This window comes from Tiliqua scincoides, chromosome 4 (assembly GCF_035046505.1).
Source record: "Tiliqua scincoides isolate rTilSci1 chromosome 4, rTilSci1.hap2, whole genome shotgun sequence".
NCBI classification, from domain to species: Eukaryota; Metazoa; Chordata; class Lepidosauria; order Squamata; family Scincidae; genus Tiliqua; species Tiliqua scincoides.
The window spans coordinates 202,751,811-202,778,321 of NC_089824.1; the positions used below are offsets into that span (position 1 = coordinate 202,751,811).

The 26,511-nt window shown below is 40.2% G+C and overlaps 1 protein-coding gene across 5 annotated transcripts in view; it reads right to left on the bottom strand.

The window, feature by feature from the left end:
* Positions 1 to 26,511, bottom strand: part of ZMYND8 (zinc finger MYND-type containing 8) — a 128,401-nt gene that overhangs the window by 36,983 nt on the left and 64,907 nt on the right. For 4 of the 5 annotated variants that reach the window (XM_066626509.1, XM_066626506.1, XM_066626507.1 and 1 more), the window contains 8 exons: positions 20,251 to 20,399; positions 12,211 to 12,429; positions 10,691 to 10,804; positions 8,701 to 8,793; positions 7,481 to 7,568; positions 6,590 to 6,645; positions 5,745 to 5,822; positions 1,053 to 1,168 (listed from right to left, as the gene is read on the bottom strand). In XM_066626509.1, the coding sequence (XP_066482606.1) occupies positions 1,053 to 1,168; positions 5,745 to 5,822; positions 6,590 to 6,645; positions 7,481 to 7,568; positions 8,701 to 8,793; positions 10,691 to 10,804; positions 12,211 to 12,429; positions 20,251 to 20,399 (913 nt within the window). The remainder of the gene's footprint in view (positions 1 to 1,052; positions 1,169 to 5,744; positions 5,823 to 6,589; positions 6,646 to 7,480; positions 7,569 to 8,700; positions 8,794 to 10,690; positions 10,805 to 12,210; positions 12,430 to 20,250; positions 20,400 to 26,511) is intronic. The other variant, XM_066626508.1, reaches the window with a different exon arrangement.

Below are 26,511 nucleotides of genomic sequence, written 5' to 3' on the forward strand. Positions count from 1 at the left end.
ACCTGATATCTAGCCAACTCTTTAATGGCAAGGTGGCCCCTGCCAACCAGTAGGGCAGTGATATGGGGTAACCCACAATGTAAGAATTTCTACATAATAGACTCCCAGGATATGCAGAAAAATATTTTTTTTCTTTTTTAAACAACATGGCAATCATCTCTCCCCCAATGAGAGTAGTATTTTCATAAGGTCCTCTTATGGTTCATAAGGTTCTTCATAAGGTTCTCTTCAGGTAGAGAACATTATAAACATTTATATGTCCTGACAGTGGTGAGAGTAAGGAATAGTGAGAAATTGGCTCTGGAGGGGCCAATTTCCCCAGCCCTGCTCAATGAAGAGAGCAAAAAATTAAAAAACCCACAATCAGACCCAAAACCTTCTCCCCTCTCTAACACTACAGGTCTCAGGTGAGGACCATTTTGAATCACTTAGCCATCATCACAAACAAGGATTGTTTCAGAGAAGAAGATAAATCCTCATGGGCTATAACTTATTTATCTCAAATGTTTACATGTTACTAAGTCAGCTGTTTGGTTCTGTTGAAACTAGAATAGTTAGGATTAGCAACATGACACATAGATTAACAGCTTGAATTTTAAGAATTATCACAGATACGCCATGTGGATTCTACATACAAATGCATGATTCAATCTAGTGATAATTAGTTCTACAACAAAAACAACAGATTCAACAAAATAACAGATTCAAAACACCAAATAATTATTTGAAAATGTTATAATTTCTTCGATAGATAAATTTAGCTGGAATGAGAAAGTTAAATCTTCAATTTTTGTGAACAATATATCTATAGGTATTCATTCCCAGCACTGACTTATAACGTGGCATCAGTAAATATGGACATGTATTTGGTAGTTCCAAAGAAAACTGGAAAGGGTTTAAGTAAAATCTATACATGCTACTAAAATAAAACATTAAAAAACTTCAATTATGTATACTTCAATTATGTATAATTTAACAGCTATTGACACCTAAGCAATAAGCAAAAAGGAAGGATACTGAGCTATTCAAACAACTTCTGATTGCACACCCACCTGTCGTGTTGACCAAAGAAACGAGCATCAACTTGACCATCTTTATCCCTCAGTGCTTTAGCAGGCCAGAATGGAAAACCCTTGAGTTTAGCCCAGACTAATGGATGTGGATTGCTCTAGAAGAAAGTGAAACCAAGCAGTGAGAAACTATTTGAAGTCGGTTCCAATTACTGACATGCAAGATCATTTCTTACATTATTAACATTTTAACAATACCTAAATATTACAACATGCCCTACTAAACATAGCAAAAGCAGCTGGTGTCCAGACAACTGTACAGTTTTGTTTTCTGTGTTTTGTAAGCTGTGATGTTGAAGTGCTTTAGTAGTACAATACAAAGTGAAATATTTATTTTGCCTTCTCTTACAGTCTTAGTCCTAGCATGACAGTGCTCACTGGAATGTCTCTGTCTCTAAATTTAGAGGTAATGAAACAGAAAGGTGCTGCTTTCCCCCCCCTACTTGTTACGTGCTGAATTGTTTTACTATTCAATACTTTCCATGTTATTGTTTTAAATATTTTATACATATTTAAGGATTGTGTATTGTTGTATATTCTACACTTTTTTCATAATGAAAAAGGCGTCTTTTTTAACATGCTGAATGCTCAGAGTGAGCAACAATACAGGTTGAGACTAATTATTCCCCTGGATTCAGTTCCAAGCGCTCACCTGGGGGGGAAAAAAAAACCCACTATGGCAAATAATTTAAAGAACAAAGTTTCTTTGCTCCAGTGATTGAAAAACAGCCTTGCTGCCCTTTTGACTCTAAGATAAGAGTCATAAAGAAGACAATCCATCAGTACTTCACTCAGCCCCTCCCTTCACCAATGCAAAATGATCCACTTTCTTTCCTGCTAGGGGAAGGGGAAGGGAGGCTGGGGGGAAGGAAAGCAGGAGAGAGAAGGATTGATGGATTGTTAGTCTGCTGCCCTCTCTCTCTCTCTCTCTCTCATTAAGGAGGCTGCTGTTAAAGGACTGTTCAGTTTTTCAAACAGATTTTAAAGGGATGCATTTTCCCCCTTCTCCAGGGATCAGCACATTCTTTCTCATTTGCAGGGGCCATTCATGTTGAGTCAAATTTGTGTATAAAAATCCATGTATAAATAGGCTGGACCTGTATATTAAACCAGCGGTTTTCAAACTCTCTGGGAGAGTTTGAGCCACTCTAAGTCCTTGTGGGGGTGGGGGAAGGCATCCCCAGGATCTGCAGGGGCTTGGCTGTACTTTCTATAGCCTCCTGCAATCTCCCGGGGGTGTGGGGAGCCCTGCACCACCATCTGCAGGGCTCCCCGAAGCTTAAGAAGTGAAAGCCGAGCGATAGGGCCCCACCTCCGCAAAACCAGAAGTGGAGAGTGATCACTTCATTTTCACTTCTTAAGCTTCGGGATCCCGGGGGGTCACGTTGCTGCCTCCTTGCTGCCCCCGCCCCTTAAGGGGGCACAGGCCAGGATCCTCAGGCTGGGGCATCACAACATCCCAGTTTGAAAAGCCCTGTATTGAACATTTAAAATGAACTTAATTTCAGTTAAATTCTATTACAAATATTAGCACAATATTACAAATATTAGCACTCCATACTCAAACTGCTCTTATTCATGGCTATCAGAAACTAACCAGAAATGTAAATTTTACATAACTTATGGAAGCTGTTAGATTTGGCTTTGGCTAGTTTCCAGAAGGGTCAATTTCTACCAATGACTCAGGAAGCCCAGTTCTATAACTCCCCATCTGACGATAAAGTGATGCCAATGCAGCCTTTGCTGTATCCCGCAGGGGAGTTTTGGCATCTGGGGCCTTCTTGGAGTAAGGGAAAATTTGTTCCCTTGCCCCAGGGCAAGCTCCAGCTGCCCCCATAGGTCAACCCAGACCTGCACAAGCTCTATAGCTGGCACAAGTCCACACTGACCTAAAAAGATTGATCAGGCCCAGGAAGGGAGTTAAGACTCGGCAGGTGCTGCTATACTGCCCCCATCACAGTCCTGATCAGTCCTGCTCCCTGTCACCTCCCCATTCTGCCCATCCTCGCTACATTCCACTTCTTCCTCACTTCCCTCTCGACCCCTGTGTGGACTTACCTGCTCCAGTGGGTACTCATTCCCCATTATCACACAGACTTGGTTGCTTGCCATAACAGCCAGACCACACTAGCTGGCACTTTCACATTTGCAATACCCATAAAAGGATTTACACCACAGGAATGGTGGTTCCGGAGGTGTAAAGGTCCCTTAGGATTGGGCTGTTCTTTTGCCATCTTAACTGCACAGATCGTAAAGAGAGTACTCTTTATCAAACACAGAGGCATCAGTGGACACAAGAATGGATGCAGCCTCTCAGGTATATTGTGCCGAGCCAGTTAGGGTTGTGTGTTTCATAACCAACCCAGGAGAGGAGAGAGAGCAAGTCAGCTGCCAGTGTGCAGGTACAATGTACTCCCAGCTACCTCAAGCACTACAATGAAGCCAACAGTGATTACACAGGCCTACAAAATTGAGGTCAGAAAAGTTTTTCCCAAACTTTATGGTGGTTTGATATGAATTTGGGGTGCCAATTCCAAAAATGGCATCTGTTTTGCCCTATCATGTCTAATTTTGGAGATATAGTATAGCCTGAGGAAGCTGCTTGAACCATTCTGTAAAGAGGCTATGCCATGTCTCCAAAACTAGACGTGTTCGGGCAAAACAGATGCCATTTTTGGAATCAGCACCCCAAATATACCCAGGAATTGGTGTTACGTTTAAGGAAGCAAAATGTGTGTTGGCCTGTGTTATCTGCACTAGCTAGAGTCCAAAATTTAGCAGATTTTCTAATCTAAACAGCATTCCCTGTACACATTTTATTCAAAGTTCAGAAGGATAGGCCTTTCCCAAGTGATGACTGTATGTCTATTATCTATCTACTTTAATCATCAGAATATGAGAAATCCATTGAGAGTAGGAAAGCCCACCCCCAAATCCTAAGCCAACAGGGCCAAATTTTATCATCCCCATGCTGCAAAAGAGAAGCCAATACTGAGCTGCAAAAGGGGAGCCAACAAGAACTTGCCAGATGCATAGCAAGTTTGTGGTTGGGTGATGTTTGGACTGGGCTCACATTGCTAGTCATTATAAAACACCAACTATCTTTAAAGGCTTGCCTTATGAAACAGCTGCAAAAGTTTAGGTATTCAATTGCCTCTCATCTCACATGAGGTTTACATTCCAGAGTCAGTACATAAAGTTAATTTCACCTGTACAGGCGTACCCCCGTATCTGCAGGGGTTATGTTCTGGGCACCCCCCACAGATTCCACAGGACACAGTTTAAAAACATGGGCAAAGTAAACAGCTAGAAATAGCTTTACTCACTCTCACACCACTGTTTTAAGAAGATTGCAGGTAATCTCCTGAGCTGGCTGCAGCCTCTTCCTGGTCGCATGAGGATCCTCCCTTTCCCCCACTGTGGCCCCAGAATGCAACATGATGCATTCTCTTCCTGGCTGCGATGAATGTGTGACATTGGGGGAAGGCCTTGCACCACAAGGAAGAGGCTGCAGGCAGCTCAGAAGATTGCCTGCAGTCCCCTAAACACAGGGGTTTCAATGCACGACGATGAGCAAATGTATTTTTGGCTGTTTAATTTGCCCATGTTTTTAAACTGCATCCTCTGGTATTTGCACAACCAGATACCTGAATGCAGATGCCAGATTCGTGATTACTGGAGTATGCCTGTACTCAAATTTATGTTGAAAATCCCTTATAACAGGAAAAAAAAGTACTCTCTCTTTAAAAGAGACACAGGTGGAAACTTAGACCAACTGAGGGATTAGCAACTGTTCTTCAATCTCAGGCCCACTCTCAGGTACATATTTAATAAGTGAAATTTACTTCAATGCTTAAACTATTGTTTGTCTCTGTGTTCATATTTTGTTTGCCAAGAGCATACAGTTGAATTCGTGCAAGTCAACTACACCTAAGATGTGGGGCAACTGTACTGACAAAAATTTAACACCAAACTTGACATCCATGTCTGATGTTTATACTTATTGTTAAAAGAATGAATGCAAACCTTGGTATTAGGTACTACAGGGTGACCCAAAAAAACAGAACCCACAAATCTTTGAATAAAACTGTTAATTTTAATTTTTCTTCTTTTTTCTTTCAGGGTATACAAGTCGACTTTGTGCATGAAATATTAGAACAATAATCTTCCCCAATATATCTTGGTCAACCAAGGAAAAGTTTCTTGAAATTTACTGGACCTTTGTAGGATTTAATAAAATTTTTATGGGTTCTGTTTTTTTGGGGGGTCACCCTGTATTTAAAAACTGATTTTAAGGTTCAGCTACGTTAGCAAAACAAACCACTAATAGTTTCAGGAATTTTTCCCCAGAAGTTAGAGCTCTTTATTCCACTATGAAATAGCAGACAACATGCAGATCAACTTTTCCTTGACATATCAAATGTAAACATACAGGTTATGTTAATCTATTGGAATAGATTTGTCTAGGACTAGTGAGGAATAAATAGATTTCAAGTAATAAACATACAGTCAAGGCCAAAGCTGAACAATTTTTTTTTTATTAGGGCTGCAATTCTATGCATACTTGCCTGACAGTAAGTCCTAATGAATACAGTGGGTCTTACTTCCAAGTTAATATGTATTAACAAGTTAATATGCATTGAACAGTATGATCCGATTTTTGTTTTTACTTACACAAGGCTCACAAAACCAATTCTCTCGTTTTTGGCAAGCAGCTAAATAACATTCTGGACATACTTCAATTTCATTCATCTGTAAAGAGAGACATTAGTTATTAGTAATCACCAACACAAGCAAGCCTTTCCACCAAGCAAAGTATGAGATATAGCCTACAATCCTCTCCACACTATCCTGGGAGTAAGCCACATTGACTGGAATGGGGCTTACTTCTGAGTAGAAATGCATAGGACTACTCTTAAAAGATCAGCATCCCAACTGTGAAAGAAGCTGGGCAGCTGGCAACGGGGAGGGCTGAGTATGGAGGGGAGGGGATTAATAACAGCTGCTTTAGTTTCCTTCCATCCAGAAGTGTCAGGCTGCAGTGTATTTGTGTAACTCTATGGAATTTAGCACAACACGTTTTTTGTTAATTGCGTCGAGTCACGGAACGGAACTAACACGGATAAATAGGCTCCACTTGTATTTGCAAATCATGGTAGCTGTGCCATGCAGACGAACAGCGTTACTGAAATAAATGCTTCTTACTCCAAATTCCAAATGTTCACTGAAAAAGGATTGCTTTAAGAGCCAAACATTTCCTGTTTTTAAACCTGTTTCCCATTTCACACACACGAAAGAATTTGTCTTGTGCTCAGCAAATTTCTTAATGAAAGCAATATGGTGTATACGCTTGACTAAATCTCTGGACTGCAGATATCTCAGTGCAGGAAAGGATGAAGGTCTAACTCATTTAAAAGATTGAAATCACAAGTATGGTATGGCTCTTTCAACCATGATTCTATAATGATTTCATTTATTTTAATTGATATACTAAGAAAAACTAATTAGGGAATACATACCTCATGCTCACATATTTTGATTATGACTTTTGCTGTTTGTGTCAATTTGTGATTTCCTGAGGAAACAGACAAGTGGAGAGGTCTAATCAAATACCTGTTGCACTAATATTATTTGTATTTTTAATCTAAAATAAAAATTTACTACTGTTTGATAGCCATATTTTCAAAAGGAAAAATATTTGAATAGTTATTTTGAAACCTGCCAGTTCAAATAGTGGCTCTTAAGAAATAAGGTTTTCATCCATTCCTGAACCCAAGCATAACATGGCCAAAGTCCTTTGGAAACAATCCTTTTGATTTAAATAGTGATGATGATGTGGCATTTCCTCTTTGTGCAATCTATCAGTATCCCAACAGCAAATATTTCAGAATTACATTTTTTATCTTGCCTCTTATGAAACAAACCAACATAACAATCCCATAATTTAAGTCAGACCTAGTTTCAGAAGCATACAGAAGGAAAATAATATACAGCGTTTCTTCACATTAAATAACTTGAAACTGCTCTATTAACATTCCATCCCACCCCACTCCACTTACAGAGCAAAGTCAGAAATTGCATTTGAACTTAAACAATATTCTCTAGTTTCATTTTCTCTCATTTCTTCAAGCCCTTTAATTATTCAGATTCCAAGTTTTTCTTATGACATACAGTCATAGCTCAGGGACAAAACAATGTGCTTTGTAGGCCAAAGGTCCCAGATAAGGTTCATTATGGCACCTGTAGGTACTGCTGGCAAAGACCCCTATTTTAATTTAACAGAAGGCAGTTTTATGCATATCTGTACACTGATCAGCCTGTCAATTGTTGTGAAATAACCATGATCCAACCTTAATCAACTGGAACAAGGTCATATAAATTTATCTTCAGGGAAATATGCATATTCTTACCCCCATTGTAAATAATGCAGTTGTGCAAAATCCACTTGGCATCAGCCAAAAAAGCTTCAGTGCAACCATACATCTTCTTTTTAACATTCTGAAAAAAACATGGAACATTAGAAATTGAAAAGTATCTTCCAAACCTATAGCTAGAAATTTTTATAATACTTTTCTTGGAATTGGTGTAGCAATTTTCACATTTTATTTCATATACACTAAAGAAAAAGGTCACCAAATACGTCAATCAAAGCTTAGAACAAGCCTCTCTTGCATAGCCTCTCTTATTATAAGTGCACTCACTGCTATGGTTATCATTGTCAAGAAGCTGTTAGATATATTCAGACTACACTATTTTACACACTATCATCTTTTATTTGTATAACATGATTGTAAATTAAATACAATGGTCAGAGTCTGGACAAAGCGACGGGATTTTTAACCACAATGCTGCTAAGATCATTCTGTTTCATTTATGAAATCAGTTGAAGATAACCTATGAAAGTTGAGCACCATAATGCAGTAGACAGAAAATGACTAAGAAGAAATCACAGCTAATTGTTACAATTAATCAAAAAATGGAATTCATAGCTACAAAGTCATTTTCAAAACTAGGAGCACACAAACAACATATAACTTGGTAAACCCACAGTATGAAAGGGTTTTCTTTTGTGCCTTCTCAGGAAATAATGATGAACTAATTAAAATTTTCACAGAAGACCTGATATGACTGCTTGTACAGCTGGATGATCTGAGATCCTCATTTTCAATGCACAACCCTCTCTCATTCCTTGTAATTTCTATATTTCCAGTAAATTTTCCTTTAATCATAAGTAGCCAGATGGCACTGAAGATATTTGTACTGATGGGATACAGTACTGTATAATACAGTACAGTACTGAATGGATACAAAAAAAATTTGTGTGTGCAACCTTTGTGTTTGTTTTGGACTGTGATAAAATTAGCATAGCAAAGCACAAGGTGTTTAAATTCCCCATACACAGTTGTAAATTACTATAGTAGGCAACTACAAATTCATACAAATGGAGGGCTAGCATTATGGAAAATTAAGCTCAATATTCCCAGTATAACGAACTGGTTCCATAGTGTGGAAAGGGCAAACTTATTTATCATATAAATGAAGAATTGGGCTGACTTTAGAAAGAGGCAACACAAACTGTTATGAGCACAGCAGCAACTCAATGTGATTTTTCTCATTGCCGTCAACCAACCTTTTCTAATGTACAAAGGTCCATTGGATGAAAGATGTATTCTGCATAATCTGGATGCTGATCCAGTGAAACTGGCTTTTGAAATGGCTCTGTCTGTTGGAAAAAAAACACAAATTGCATACTTTAGGGCTGCAATCCTATCCACACTTTCCTGGGAGTAAGCTCCATTGATTCTAATGGAACTTACTTCTGAGCAGACATGCATAGGATGGGGCTCTTAATTATATTATTTTAAAACTTTTGCTAGACTAAAAAGGGGCCCTGATTAATCAGGTAGCAAACTCTATCATTTTTTTTAAACACAAGTATTTATACAGGTGGGAAACACAGTGCAAGGCGCTGATGGTACTTGTTAAGTGTCATTGTTATGATACCTTCCAACATGATTCAATAAAGCAGAAGTGGGCTTTGCTGGCAACGCAAGTGACAGATATAGCCTCACTTTCATTTTACTTTCTTACATTGTAACAAGAAGCCTGTACACTCACTTAATTGTGATCATAACAAAAATTAACAGAAGTCAGAAATTCAATTTAACATTATCAGCAGTACAAATCAACACAAAGATGGATGAGAAGGCACAGAAACCCAGCCATCAGGTTATTTTGAAGGATCAAAAATATTTTTCAACACCATTGACCATGCTGTCCTCCTGGCAGAGTTGGGGCTTAGAGGAACTGTTTTGCAGTGGTTCCACTCTTTCCTTTCTGACAGGTTCCAGAAAGTGGGGCTGATGAACGCCTATTTGGCACTCTGGCCAGTGAGCTATGGAGTGCCATAGGATCCTATCTTCTCTCCCATGCTGTTTAACATCTACATAAAATCAAGGGGAGAGGCCATCCAGGGATTTGGAGTTGGGTATCATCAGTATGCGCTATCTCTCTCTCTTCCATCAAATACTAAGGTGGTTGTCAAGGTTCAGGAGCACTGCTGCTGAAGAATGGGAACTGGATGTGGTTGCATAAGCTAAAATTAAATCTGGACAAAACAGAAGTCATCCTGGTTCAGGATCACTGATCTGAATGGGGCTGCACTCCATCTGCAGAAACATGCACACAGCTTGGTAGTCCTCCTGAATCATCAGATGGCAGCTGTGGTCAGGTGGGGAGGGGCGTCGACTTTTGCCCAGCTTTGGCTGATGCACTAGCTGCAGCTGTACTTGAGTCAGTTGGACCTGGCCATAGCAGTCCATGCCTTGGTAACATCTTAGCTGGACTATTGTCATGTGTGCTACATGGAGCTGCCTTGAAGATGATCCAGAAATTGCAAAAAAGTGAAGAATTCAGCGACTTACGAGGTGATAAAGACTTGTAGGTTTTACTGATGCATTACTTATTATGAATTTTGTGAGTTGACCTGACCTCTAGCAAAAGGGCTGCTAGGGACTAGGCTGCCCCTGGGGAGGCTGGGTGCCCCCTCTCAAGGAAAAAGAGATGCTGGCCTGCAAAGTAGCCAGCAAAGAGGAAACCGGACCTGCTTTTCCAGAGGCGAAGTTCCGTCTGGGACGCAAGGGGAAGCCCCTCCACTCAGGAAACTTTGCCTGACCCGCCTATCCTGAGAGGAGGAGCTATCCGCCTTAGGAAGACTGATCCCGCCATGGAGAACCCACCGGAGAAAGCAGGATATAAATAACATAAACAAACAAAACAAATGTGCATGTGCATGAGTACGTGTAATTCTGAAGCAACTCTTTGTTACTCTAAACAATGATTTTCCATTTCTATTTCTGAAATATCATAACTATGGTCAAAATCTTACAAATAAATGTCACCACTGAAGTTATTCATCCCAGTTTGAATAGTAAATTATGGCCCTTCTCAAAAGTTATAGGCAGCTAGTGGACAGGGGGAGAGAACCAATATTGTTCCACTGTACATTAGCAAGAGTAAGAAGATATTGAAGTGTTTTGCAAAGAGTCAGGAATCTAAAGACTGAATTATTCATGATAAATAACACAACAGAATTCAGTATTAACACACATTGTTCTTACCCCTGGCTGTTTCATTTTCTGTAGTGCAAACTTGAGCAAGTAGGATAGTTGTTCAATAGTGAGCATTGTCATAGCTTTACTCTGTGTTTCGATGCATTCTGCTACAGTAATTTTCTAAGAATAAAAATAAAAATACCCCAAAATCAGCAAAACATGTGAAGAGGCACATTCTAATATCCTTTCATTATTGTGGAGCATACAGATAACCGTGTACAAACATCAATCCTGATATCTCTGTTCCATTAAAATGGTGCAATGCGTTTTGCATTCATGATTTTGTGCTAGATTCCAAGCTAGAAAAATACAAGATGGGAAGTTTTTTTATCTAGAAGAACATTCAAGACAGGAAAAGCTTTCTGGTAGTTTCTAACTGATATCACAAAGATTACTAAGTATATGTATTCCTGGTCAAATCTTGCTTCCTTTTTCATCGTGTCCACTGAGTGCAGAATTGTGCATTTTTTGTCATGGATTTTTGTCTCAGGAAACAATATAATGATCAATGAAACTGCAGGTAGCAGAGAGAGGAAATGATACTATAGAAGAGAATAAAGCTTGTGGTGAGCAACAGTATCACTTCCTGAAAAGTGGACAGCCATCCCAGTTCCTTAAGTTTTTCTAAGAGCTAAAAGCTGAAGTGCTGGCAAATGTGAGTGGTTGAAAATGTGGTCTTTCTAAAATAACTTTTAACATTAATTTCCAAGATTTTTTTTTTACTTCAAATTGTGTATGAGGCCAATATTAGACCCATGGCCAGAACAATAGTTGCAGCAGCCCAGCAAAGGAGGGGTGAGTCAGAGGCAGTGAGGAGAGGGGGAGGAGGTCACTAGCCCCAGGGGCGGGTGGCCCCTAGGGAACCACCCTTTGTACCTCCCCTGAGCGTAAGAGGAGGGATCAAGGGCATAGCTTGCCCTACAAAGGCCGTGAGGCCAGTGATGACAAGGGGCAGAGGGAGGCAGGAGGCTGTGCAGCCAACACTACCTGCCTGAGAGCCAGAAACAGGCAGCCAAGCCAGGGAGGAGGACCTGGGTGCCATAACACCCTCTCCCTGAGCCAGTCTGAGGCCTCCTAAGAGTCCCCCAAAGGACCCAGTTGGTGAGGGGCAGGTCCTCCCTGCACTGGGATGCTCACATTTACCAAAATGGGATGGGGAGACATCACAAGGAAACTGCCCTCACCACACTCAAGGTGAATGAGACCTAAGGGACAACAACACACACAACAGGCAACAAACACACAACATAATTTCTCTCCTTTTCCATAAATAGTGGGTATTTGAAAAAGTAATCACAAAAGATGTAGGTAATCAAGGGTGAAAAAGAAAACATCAAAGAAAACAAAACATACATACAAAATTGGTAAAGATTAGTAAAAGTCTTATACTTTTATAAGTGTACACTATCCCTTCTCCATCATTCCAAGAAGTGACTGGGCAATCAAACTAAATTGAAAAGAGAATGAATTCCAAGAGAAGGAAAATAAGTATCAATGAGACAAATATGCACCTCTATCAAACTAACCTCACACTCTGGGCAAAACCAATCCCCCTCTGGCTCCGCTGTCAGTTTCAGACACTTAGCATGATAAACCCGAGGGCAGAGTTCACAGCAGAGGACTTGGCCTTCCCGATGACAAACCCAGCAATAGAAATCATTCCGTCCATCCTGCGGTACAACATCAACAGGGTCTGTGGTGAGTGGCTGCTTCATATAGTAAAACGGACCATGTCTTAGTTCTGACTGAAATGTAGGCAAGAAAGACAGGTTTGGTTTCAAAACAAATTTGCATTTTGAAATAAATAATAATAATCAAACATGACCAACCAGCCCCCAACAGCATTTGACACAGCCCAGCTTGTGTTTATGAAGTTGCATTCTTTCACTCAGCACATGACAAATATTTGAAACAGGGCTACACTAAATCCCTGAGCCAAGAGCAGCTGCTGTCCTATCTCATATATTCTGAAGCCCTTAATTAATGGGCTTATGTGGAAGTGACATGTGTCCACTTTAAAGAGAGTGGCAACAGGTATTGTGCTAAAATACAGAGACATTTACATCTTTGTAACTACAAGAGAGTCTTCAGGACCTGTCTCAAAACAGCTTGTATTTCTCCTGCTTTTCCCATCATAAATTTTTGTGTGAGATCCTATTGTGAAACTTTGTGTATCTCACCATCCATTCCACAAACAGCTGAAGCTGTGATCTGTCCTGGCAGACACAAACAGTTTTCTGTATTTCAGCTCATTGATAAAATGGGACAGCCCATCAAGTGGATGAATACCCATTTTTTGTAACAGACAAGGAAGCACATAGATGTGTTTATTTCTTTAGTAAATACAGAGACCAGACATGATAATTGTGCTCTGTCATACCAGGAACATGTGCTAAATGCTTCCTCCTACCAGGTCCTCCTTCCTTTGCACACCTAGTTTAACTGAAAGTATCCTGGTTTTTTAACTCTAGTTTCCTGTCATGTCCAAATGCAGAAACTACAAACCAGAATATCAAACTATAATTTGATCTTGGTTCACATGAAGTGCTTCAATCAGAGTTTCCAAGCTCTAGAAAGGTCATTTTTGCATGTCTTTCAAAGGCAGCATCCAAAACGAATATATACAGCACACTTTTCTATCAAGCTCTAGTCTGAGCAATTGGTTCCTTATTTGAAACAGAGTTAGAAACATTGGAAAATATAATATTAACAGCTTGACATCTGTGGAACTCTGAAGGAGTTGACATAGGATAGGGAGAGAGGATTGAAGCACTTTCAACCACAGCAATGCTGTGGCCTCTGCAACAATTGCCAGATCCTACACAGTACCTTCATCAGAAAGCTACTTGACTCTGCTCTAGTGGGTATATGTAAAACTCCTCAAACAAAATCACAACGAAACACTGATCCTGGCAGATGAATCACTCAGTGTAAAAACACTCCAAAACCAGATTAGTGGTATATGTAGCAATATATTTTATTTTAAAATGCACAGCATAGTTATGGATGCTCTCATAAAGATTACTCTTTCTGCTGAACAAATCCAAACTTTACTTGTTTTTACGTGGGTATCAATAATCACACACACATAAGCATCCAAACATTTTTAAGTGATCATATGTTTAAATGGTGTACAGGTATTATATATCAGAATTATACACAAAGTTAATTAAAATACATTTTAATACATGCTTAAAATGAATACACATTCACTGAGTACGTATGAACAGGAGAGCAGAAAACTGTGTATATTTTTCAACAAAATTTTAAACATGAGAAGGCACAACATCTCTTAAGGAGTCATCTATGGTTTATCCAGAACTATCATTTTGCACTCAGAGCATCTTTAAGATTTGTCTTTTTCTTTAAATGCTAGTCCTTACTCAAAAGCAACAGAATTTTTATGGGACAAAAATTGGACTAACTCAATAGTTCATAAATTACCAGCTCAGAAAGCACTGATTCTATATTTTTAGTTAAAAATGTTTCAGATCAAGGCATAATTTGGATACTGTTAATACTGTCTCAATGAATATGCATAAGAAAAGCCAAGGAAAGTACTTGTTTATTTATATTAGAAATAGTAATTTTGATCTTTTGTCTGCCAAAGGAAGCAATTTTGCACATCAGCGATTTTCAGCCAGTGTGCTGTGACACATTGGTGTGCCATGAATGGTCTGTAGGTGTGCCTTGGGAGTTTGGGAAGGGTCATTTTTTGGTAGGGTGTGAGCCTCCCACCTGCAGCATGGTGTGCCTTGTCAGTTGTCAAAAAACTGATGGTGTGCCTTGACAATTTTAATGCCTTGTTAGTGTGTCATCAGATGAAAAAGATTGAAAATCACTGCTGTATATTAAAGGCAATATTAAGATTACTGTACCCTAAACACTTGTCAATTGTAGAAAAAAACAAGGCTCTGACACCTCTGCAATTCCATCAATGTATGTTTACAATTCCTTATGCACAAACTTACAAGTTACAGGCTGGATAAGATGAATTGTATGAAAAATGTAAAGGTTTATCAATATGAATCATGTCAGTAGTAAAAAAAAGTCACTACTACAGTCCCGAATGAATCTGTTCATATTAAAATTGTAATGTACTGTTTGATGGCACAACACCAATAACACAGGCCAACACACATTTTGCTTCCTTAAATGTTACACCAATTCCTGGGTATATTTGGGGTGCCGATTCCAAAAAATGGCATCCGTTTTGCCCTATCACGTCTAGTTTTGGAAATATAGTATAGCCTCTTTAGTGAATGGTTCAAGCAGTTTCCTCATGAGGAAGCCATGAGCCATGAGGAAGCTGCTTGAACCATTCAGTAAAGAGGCTATACTGTATCTCCAAAACTAGACGTGATAGGGCAAAACGGATGCCATTTTTGGAATTGGCACCCCAAATTCATATCAAACCACCATAAAGTTTGGGAAAAACTTTTCTGACCCTCAATTTTGTAGGCCTGTGTATTCATTCTCTATAACTGGAGCATTTCTAAAACAGTAGAGGAGTAATAAAACCTAAAAAAGAAGTGTACTGCAGCATAAATAGCAGTGGTGTGGCAAAACAGTAATATATACCACACCGATTGACAAAATAAAGACAGGGTGCACATGCCAAACTGAACTTACATTAAAGTGGCCCCACTGTTCCAATTAAGAGCAATTCTCAAGTGCAAACATGGCCTGATGTTTGCATGTGCTCCTGAAATACATCCCTAAGGCTTCCAAGAAACACCTTCAGCAAAAACAGAAGGATCACACCTGAGACTTGACATTCCCAAAGTTTCTAACCAGGCAGATACAGAAGCTTAAAACTTATATCATTTGTCCTCTTTATAAATGTAAGAAATTGATACAAAATCTGTTTATACCACTTAAATCTCGAATTCATTTACCCAATCAATACTAATATTTAATATTTATACAGTGCTTTGAGTGCACAAAGTACTTCACGTACATTACTTTGATACTGTCCTTATAACAACCCTGTAAAGTGACTAAGTTCCTGGGTCATTGGGAGTTCTTGATTTTCACCACTGATTCATCTCAAAATGAGTGATTGTGTAAAAGTGACACAGCTATTTCTATATCCATACAAAAAAGGCAGGCTTTAGACTTGTATGAAGGCACAAACTTTGCTGATAAAGATGCAGGATTTTGATCCTCCTTCTGAGATTCCACACTCACATAAACCAGGTATACTGACCAAATATAAACACCCTGAATCTACCCTGAATCTTGTATACTGCCTTGTGGGAACAAACTCTAGCTAAAGCATAAAGGCTACACCCTACTCTATTCACCACTTCTTTTTGTGTACTGTAGGTTGGGGACTTGGTTGACCAGGTCAATTTCCTCATAATCACAGGCAGCTAGACAGCAGTGGTAACACTCAAGATATACAAGTGTGACCTGAAACATTTACAAGAGTTAGTAGCAGTTACAACTACACTTGTGTATGAGATAGTGTTCTCATCACAAATTCTACTTAAATACTGCACAGGAAACAAAACTACCTTATGCTAATTGCTAGCACTGTTGCTCTAAGTGTGGTATTCTTGTAAGGAGACAGACTAACAGTGTTTCCCACTGTTACTGTTACTGTATACCCACAGTGAAAATATTAATACTGTGCATCAGACAAGATTAGACACTTTCCTGAATTACTCCCATGGTATCCAAGAGAGAACACAAAAAATTAAAATAGTAATCATGCTATTTAGTTATTATGAGGCTGCTTCAAACCCAGGCTACACGTTTCAGTTCTACCATCTAAAGATTTACAGTAATAAAAAGTTACACATCTGATACTAGTACTTTAGAGTTTTTTGACAGCTGTTCTGGAAAAACAATACTTTTTCATTCAGTTGTTGAAGATGAATATTTAGCAGAATGCTAACATTTCAATCAACCTCCTGCATTAAAGCAAAAATCTAAGTTTGAATTTTTGCCAAGAAGCCAAGCTGCCCAATAATTCATAAATCACATTACAAGTGTGCCCCATATATGCAGGGGTTCCATTCTGGAACCCCCTACCCCCGCCGTTAACTGAAACCACAAATACCTGGGGACACCCCCGTCCTCCGAAGGTGAGGGGAGCTCTGTAGGCACTCTGAGGGACGGGAAAGCCCTCCACCACTGGAGGGCTTTCCCAGGCCTCAGAATGTCTTATAAAACATAAGAATGTCATTTCCAGTTTCCTTCCCGGAAACCGGAAGTTACGTGTATGTTTGTTTTTTGGCTGAAATGGCCATTCTGAGCCCCACAGAGGCCAGGGGCAGACATACATGGTCTCTGCAGGTCTCAGAAAAGCCTCCGAAGAGGGCGTGCAGGAGGGGCAACGTGGATCTGATCTGCAGAAAAGCATGGGATCCAGGAATACGCATTCCTCTGTATTCTTTTTCCAAGCAATTCAACTGATTCTAACCAGAAGACATTGATTGGTTTATTTTCAATTACTTTTAACTGGGGTGCTTTTGGAAGTTAACAGCTCAATACTATCCACATGATAGGCTGATGAATCTTGTGGTCCCCCAGCACATCATGCAGACTGCCACTGTTGCAGCCACTCCAACAGTCTGTAGCTCACTGCTAATGGTGTGGTTGTCGTTAAGTCCCATGCCAGGCAGCAGACCAGCTGCCAGCAGGAGCAAATCAGGATGAGGATCTGGCCAGGTCAAGGGTGGGTCAGAGATGAATCGCAGCAGTAATGGCATCTGTGGGATCCTACACCCCCATCCCAGGTCCAACATATCCCCTAACAGACAAACACCAGCAAAATAGCTGGCATAGTTATGAGCAGGCCTACTGTGGATCAGGAAAAAGTGGAGGAGGTAAGTAAAAAATTCTTTACTTACCTCTCTCAGCCAGTCTGGTCCCCAGGCAGTCTGCAGGATGCACCAGCATCCTTGCATAGCTCAAGCTAGCCATGGATAGGACTGGGCCATAAGAGGAACAACCACACATTCATTAAGAGCCCCGCTGAATCAGGCAAAAGGCTCACACAGTCCAGCTTCCTGTTGCCTACCAGATGCCTCCAGAGAGCACATAAGACAAAAAGATACCTGTATCTTGTTACCACTCTCTTGTATCTGCTCTTCTGAGGCAGACTATTTCTAAAACCATGAGGTTGCACATACCCAGGTTTGTATCTGTGATGGACTTTTCTTCTAGAAATTTGTCCAATCCCCTTTTAAAGGCATCTTAGTTGAACACCATGACCACATCCTTTGGCAAGGGGTTCCACAGATTAATTACATATTGGGTAAAGAAATATTTTCTTTTGTCTCCCAATACTCAATTTTAGTGGATGGTTTTGGGGTTGTGTGAGTCTTTTTTCTAGACTGAAGAGCCCCAAATGCTGTAGAGCCTTTCCTCATACGGGAGGTGCCCTAGCCCATTTTGGTCACTCTCTTCTGCACCTTTTCTAGTTTCACTATGACTTTTTTGAGATGTGGTGACCAGAACTGAACACAATACTACAGATTATGAAAACCACCATGAAATGAAGCCCATGCAGGTGATCCTACAAAGCCAGCAACCACAAACCACAAAGTGGTCTGCAAGTAATGCCTAACTTAAAAGTTGGACAGTGCTGCACAGTGACAATTCTTTTAACCATGAGAAAACTGAAGTGTGACTCGCACCCCAGAGATACTGCTGAAGTATGGAAAACCAGACAGGGAGAAAAGAACACACTTTTAGTAAAGAGATTCCATTTCCACACCCACACCCAAATACTACAGCAATGGAGCAACCATAATGTCACTCTTGAGCATGTAGTTATTCCATGTCATAATGGATGAACAGCTATTGCAAAAACTAGCAAACAAAAAGTCACAAATATATCAGTGATCAACAATCCTATACATATCAGCAAACTGTTGCTTACTTAGACCTAGTATTAGACTTGCCTACGTTTGCAGAGTCAGTTATTACTACTAAATTATTGCTAGCAAAAGAGATCCATAAGCTAGAGATTACAATCACAACATCCACAAGAAATGAGATAATAATCAACAATTTGAAGAACAATATGGAAAGTTTTCCCAGTTGGATGGTTCCCTGGATTTATTCAGTTAATAAACAGAAATATCAGCAATTCTAAATTTGCTTCATTAGAGTTTTCGTTAAATTTAAATAACTACAGTGTGATGCTTTAGTTTAGACGTTAATTTATAAATCTAAATAAAAGCTTAACAATGGGAGCAGTTGTTTTTCTGTATTAAATGCTCTCTCTCTCTCTCACACATTTACATAGGCACTTAAATTGTATGATTGCTCATCTGTTATTGTGTTTTTGTAAAAAGGTAATTTAATACAATTTGTGTTGAGCAAAGAGAGGGTGTCCTGCTATTACGTGCACACTTCTCTAGGAAAATGTGAACCATTTCTTTCTTGACAAAACAAGAAACAGTAAAATCTGCACTCTAGCACTCCAGTGTTTTGTTTCCCTCAGGACATATTCAAAGAATACACCTGAGAGATAAAGAAACACAGAGGCCTACAGAAAAGTGAGTCAGCCAACTAGCAAGACACTACTGAAGAAAACTGCCTATATAGGTGGCACAAGAGCAAAATACTCCAGCCATTTTCTGTGAGAATTATACAGTAATTGGAAAAAGTAAGCATCAATGTAAGGATAAAGACAGCTATATTATATTGCCATCCTGAATAGCTTGAGCTTGATTTTACTTCCATCAAAACTATCTGGAAGTTAGTGTTTGGCCTTCCCAGCTTTCTTTGTGATGAGAACTTTAAATCAGGAAAAGAGCCAGCAAGAAGCTAAGCAAGTGCTCACAGAGTAGAAATAAGCATCAGAAAGGGTAAAAAAATTATGATTAACTGCCATCTCCAGGTTCAGAGACTGTATACATCCGAACACCAACTGCAAGGGAGCAATGGCGGTAAAGGGACATGTCTTCATCTCTTGCTTGTGGTTTTCCCTGAGGCAACTGGTGAACCATCATGTGCAACAGGATGCTGCACTAGAAGATCTTTGGCCTGACATAGTAAGGTTTTACATATGTAAGATGGGCAGCTGCCTAGCCTCTTTCCCAACCCCACCAACAAAATCAACTTTCCAGGGCTTCTAGCCCAACAGCAGTAAAGAAATACCCAATACTTTCTTGACAATTCCAAACATTCCCTCTCCTAGCAGGTGCCTGGTTTCTGGCCACACCAGCTTTTTTCAGTTCAATAAATAAAGAGTACCCACAAAGTACTTAGGCTTCATAGAGAGTATCCCAATAATACTGCAGCTGGGAGGGGAGAGGGAAGAGTCTGTTAAAGACCAAAGGAACAATAAGCACTGGTCAACACTACAGCCTGCTTACCAAATTTTAACTTCTGTTTAATTCCAAAGTAACACTTTTTCATAAAAAGATCTAGGCTGTAGCAGATACTAGAAATGAAACAGTCATTAACCATCTCTGTTCTCCCCTATAGTCCACAGAGAATAATTACTGCAAATGGAGGTACTGAACCAAGGAATGAATACAGTATGTAGTCATTAGTATGAATTTCATATACCAACATCACATCAAATCCACAACTTCTATTACCTGCTCTTTATTATTACTGTTCAATAAGCCAGGCTTCTTTTTCTTTTTAATAGGGCTAGTTGATGAGTCTTCTGGGGAGTGACCATTGGAAGAGTGTGGAGGACTTGGAAACTTCCGTTTCTGAGCTGTACGTTCAGCAGAGCCAGGATCTGAAACAAAAGGTAAAGCAATACTGAAAACCTTTGACAAACCATTCGGACCAGTGTTTCTCAAAGTGTGGCTTGGGACCCACTAGGTGGGTCACGAGCCAATTTCAGGAGGGTCCCCATTCATTTCAATTTTTTTAAATATATTAGACCTCATGCTACCATGGTATTTGACTGCATTTGAGGAAATGTTACAGACCTGTACTTTTAACAAGCTACTATATATATTCTTTAAACAATAATAGTAAATAGGACTTACTCCTGGATAAGTGCAGGATTGAAGCCTAGGATGGTTAAAAAATTTTCCTGCTTGATGATGTCATTTTCAGTCAAGATATCACTTCCGGATTCTCATTCTAAAAAGTGGGTACCAGTACTAAATGTGTGAGAACCACTGATCTGGACTGTTTGCTGCCAAGACAGTCAAGGTATAGAAGCTCTATTGTCACTTTTTAGTACTTCACTGAACAGAGCACAGCAATATGGATAAAAATGCATTAAGGACAAATAATATCATAAAGGCTCAGTTGATCCAGAAGACTGCTCTTACTTGTATTGTGAAAAATTCTACCTATTCTTCGCAACAATTATTAAAGGCTTTCATTTATTTATTTATTTAAACTTTCATTCAGCCTTTCCACCCCCATAATGGAGCATCCAAGACAGCTTACAAAAAACAGAAACAAAAACAAGTACATCTCACTACTGAAAATTATAAAACAACTAAACTATACAATTAGCAGCACAAATAGGCCAAGTTAAAAATGAAGAGCACAGCATAAAGTACAACCCCATTACTCATAAAACCAGTCAACAAAAGCAGCAGCATAAAATCCATCAGTAAAAAGAGAACATAAGACCCACCATTAAAATCACAATAAGAGCAAATAAATAAACAGCACAGAGCAGTAAATAAAGACTTAAAGGTATGCTGCCACACTAATTACATCAAAAACGCTTCCCAGAAAAGTTTTCAATGCCCACTAGAAAGCCTCCAGAGAAGGAACAAGGGAGGGAGTTTTTTAACTGTGGTGCCATGACAGAAAAAGATACTTCCTCTTGTTGCTGCAAGCCTAGTCTCCATTAAGGGTGGCACACACAGGAGAGCTCTCTCAGAAGATCTCAGGGGACAGGTCAGAACATATGGAAGGAGATGGTCCATCAGGTAACCCGGTCCTAAGCCATAAAGCATTTTAAAATTTAAAAATGGCACCTTCAACTGTGTCCAGAAATGAACCGGCAGCTAAGTGTAGCCATAGGAGCAGTAGCCCAACAGAGTGGAACCACTGAGCCTCAGGGACCACATAAGCCACAGCATTCTGCATTAATTGCAGTTTCCAGATAGTCTTTGGGGCAGCCCCATATAGAGTGCATTACAATAATCAAGACAAGATGTCACCAAGCCACGGACCACTGCGGTCTAAATTAGTCTGGTGCAGCCAGAGCTGAGCAAAAGTCTGCCCACCCACCATATCCAGCTCCCAAGTGCCTCCAGATAACACTGGAGTTTTAGTTAAGAAGCTATAACTAAGCAGGTATCAAATATAAGTTTTAACCTTAGCAACTATTTTATCAGTTACACAACTGTGACCAGTTGTCAATATATCAAGTCAGTAGGAATTGACTTATACAAGTAGGAATTGAGGCCAAGCAGACAAACATCACACCCCACTGGAAGTTCCAGCATGTTGACATAAACAGCACTTTGAGTCACTGGTTTTGCGAAGGGATGCATGCAATCCAAGTATCATTCATAATACAATCGTGAAAAAATAACAGTAAAAAAAAAACAGTAAGACAATAAGCTTCAAGAGAGTAAGGTTGCTCATCTCTGTTAATTATGCATGCTCAGGACATTTTCCATAAAGGGCTGTACTGCCAATACAAAGCATGCCTTTGGAACAGAGATGAAAAGGAAGATTAAATACTATTTAGATGTCAAAAACAAGGAAAGTGCAAAAATGTGCAATTTGTAGCAGGAAGTATGTGTCACTCTAAACCAAGTGTGCCCAAACCCTGGCCCAATGGCCATTTGTGGCCCTCGGGGACTTCCCAGCCTCCAATGAGCCTCTGGCCCTCCGGAAACTTGCTGGAGCCTGCACTGGCCTGACACAACTGTTCTCACTGCAAGGGTGACTATTCAACCTCTTGCATGAGTTGTGGGCCAAAGGCTCCCTTCACATGCCTGTGAAGTAGCAGTGACAGCGAAGGAAAGGCTGACCTTGCTTCATGCAAGGTCTTTTATAGGCCTTGAGCTACTGCAAGACCTTCACTCATTCATATAAGTTCCATCACTAATATATTCATTTATGAAAATGTATGTAATTTTATTCACATTTAAAATGTAAATTAATTTTTTTCCCAGCTCCCAACACTGGGTCAGAGAGATAATGTTATACATATACAACATACATGCTATATACATGCACATACACATATATACATAAACAAATATATACATAACATATATACATAAACATATATGCACATACAAATTCTACTGTACTAGCTGGCATACAGCTACTCAAATTATTCTTTATATGACAGTTTTACTAAACTAGTATCACTGATGTATAGAGAAAAAGATATATATCATAACTACGTTGTCTTACTGTCGTGTGCAATATACTCACTAGGGTACATTTGGCAAAATAAACACAGTTCATTGCATGACAGCCAGCAGCTTCTGCTAACAACTCTTATTTACCAAAAATACTCAAGTATAAGTCAAACTCACAAATAAGTCAAGGGCAAGTTTTGAGCCAAAAATCATGGAATTTTCTATGACCCTTGGATAAATTGGGGTAAAATTTTGGGAGTTGTATTGGGGGGTGGGGGGGACGACACACAGAATTCTGTAAATAGAACTTACATTTTAACAGTTGTATGAAATGACTCATGGTCTTACGTCTTGCAAATGTTACTCCAAACAGGGCAAAGGAAATATAAGCAACTTGCTGGACACACCAGAATTAGCTAGATAGGTCATGTAATTAAAAGAAATAATAACCAGTATGTTTCCAGGCATGATACAAACCACTGGATATTACTTTTAAAGTTCTGGATATTTCTTTTAAAGTTCTACATAACTTGGGGCCAGGATCTCTGAAGGACTATCTTCCTCCATATGGCTATTTCAATCAATTAAAACCAGGAAGGAAGGCTCTCTTTTGTGTTCTGCTGCACTCTGAGTGAAGGAGGGCCTCTCTCAGTGATATCCCTAACACTGAGGTATTCAATCTGTGTATCCCGCCTCCCTAGTGAGGTGTGGCTAGCCTCCAGGGGCGTTGCCAGGCATCTCAGGGAGAGAGGTGGCCGCAGCTGCTCTGTTCTGCTCAGCTGCAGGTGCTGCCTCTGACTTGCTGCTTTTCCGAGGCTGAGAACGAGGTAAGTGCGGTAGCATGAGGTGAGGTAGGTGGGGCAGTGTGAAACAAGGTGGGGGGAGGTGGAAGAGAAGGCTGGCTGGGCAGGTAGAGATGCCCCATCTCATCATGGAGCTCTCTCCATGTGCAACCTTGCCCCAAGGACTACATTTCCCAGTGTGCCCCTCGCCCTGGTCATCCTGGGATTGGTCAAGGCTGTAGGAGAGAAGAGTGCGGAGGTGCTGCATCTCATCTGCACAGGGGCGCTCCTGGCAGGCTTCAAACTGGGAGGGAAGAGTAAGTACAGGCAGTGCAGCGCTTTCCTCTGCTCCTCGTGGCAGAGTGTCCAAATGCCCCAGGCTGCATCCCTCCGTCTTGCCTGGGGGAACAGGGGTGGCATCTGCATGCTGGGTGTATGTGTGTGAGCAGCCCCCGTCTACTTTGGGGTGAGTTGTAATCTTGCTGTATGTGGCTGCAATCCTTTCCACACTTTCCTGGGAGTAAGCCCCACTGACTCAAATGGGGCTTACTTCTGAGTAGACCTACATAGGCTTGGGGTTTGTGTCAGCTTAACCAAGGATCCTCACCTTTCTCTTTTTCCTCCCCCTTCAAAAAAGAAAAAAGTCACTCTTGATGGCTTTGTCTCCAAAAATTGATTAAAAATAAAAATCCCCATTCCTTTTTAGCCATTCCCCTTTATCCTCTTGCCTTCTTTTCGGGGGGGGGGGGGTACTCTGTTGGCTGCTATTGTAAGACAAAAGGCACATCCTAGCTAGATCTACTCAGAAGTAAGTCCTATTGTGTTCAATGGGACTTACTCCCAGGAAAGTGCGGTTAGAATTCCAGCCAAACAGTCTCTGGGTCTCAGTTTGCAATTAGCAGATACACACAAAACAAAGTCTTCCCCTCCCCCAGCAGATTCATCACTTCCCCCCTCCCTTTCCAAACCCTCCAGGTGTGCTGCTAACAAACTCAGGGCACGATCCTAACCAGGTCTACTCAGAAGTAAGTCCTATTTTGTTCAATGGGGCTTACTCTCAGGTAAGTGTGGTTAGGATTGCATTCTCAGAGTGCTGGCAGCCTTGTTTCTAGTGTATAATTACAACACCTTCATCCCCATTTTGGGGGTAACTGAGGTGTTGTAATGGGGAGCTGTGGCCAACAGCTACAAGGATCAGGGGAGGCGCGAGCCGGAAAAGTTCAAGAACCACTGCCCTAACAGGTGGAATTCCCTACCTACTACTGTGCAACTGTCTCCCTTCCAGTCTATATTTTGCCTGAGATTGAAAACCTGGTTCTTGACACAGACTTTTTAGAACATAAGAACAGCCCCACTGGATCAGGCTATAGGCCCATCTAGTCCAGCTTCCTGTATCTCACAGCGGCCCACCAAATTCTCAGTTCATTTGACTGTTTTGTTCCTCCATCTGATCTTATTTTAACTGCTGCCTCAGTTTACTATATTAACAATGGTTACCATTCCAACTAGTATGTATGCTTTTGGGAGCACCTTCCATTAATGGTACAAACACTTGTCAGGATGCTGATCAATGTTTATAATTGTTACTGTAAGCCACCTTGAGCCCCTCAAAGAGAGAGAGAGACAGGAAAGAATGTTTTTTAAAAATAAAAATAACAGTCCTTGTGAGAACAAAGAAACTATTACAATTAGTTTTAACTATAACAAATTTTAGCCAAGGTTCTGAGTCCTATCTTTTTTTTATGATGCACTCAGCATCTAGTGTAATCAAGCACTCATGTTGCTGAATTACAATACAGTAGTAAGAAAAGAAGTAAGAAAATCAAAAGATAGTTGATTGAATTGGATTATCAACCAGCAGAATCACATAGTAGTTCTAGAACAAATCCTAGATCCTTGCACCGCAGTGTATTTTGGAGAAAAAACATCCTGCTCAGGTCATATTCTTAGTTAGCAAAAGTATTTGGTGATAAATGGACAAAAGGAAGAAAATTACTGTAAGCAGTGTTCTGGTACTGTGCACACAAAACACTTAATGCTTTATCCAGGATGGAAAACGATCTTGCCCTGCAAAGTCTGCATAGTCCTGTTCTAAAGTGGTGTTTGCATATCAGCTGGAGGTCTCCACACTGGGACACAAGTGCAAAAAGTGCAGCTTTGACAGTCAATTAGTTCCACCCTCCTAGACAAATTCAAAGCCAGTATCCTTTTGCCTATATAAACCAAATGACTGTGCAAAAATTATTATTATTATTAACAGTATTTATATACCGCTTTTCAACTAAAAGTTCACAAAGCGGTTTACAGAGAAAAATCAAATAACTAAATGGCTCCCTGTCCCAAAAGGGCTCACAATCTAAAAAGATGCCAAGGAATACCAGCAGACAGCCACTAGAACAGACAGTGCTGGGGTGAGGTGGGCCAGTTACTCTCCCCCTGCTAAAAAAAGGAGCACCCACTTGAAAAAGTGCCTCTTACCCAATTAGCAGGGGTTAACAGCCCACTAGAGAGCATAGGACAGCTTCCCACCACTCAGTGCAATTAAACAACATGTAAAAAACACTATAAACCTCTGCAAAATATAACAAATAGGTAAAGTTAATAAAATAGTCAACTCAACCCAAACTGGCATTGATTAAAGGCATTTAAAAAATGCTCCCAGCAAGCAACTATTGTACAATATGGGTAGTATCCTAAGTTAGGTTAGAGCCCAATCCTGTCCAGTTTTCCAGTCTCAGTGCAGCTGTGCCAGTGGGGCATGCGCTGCATCCTG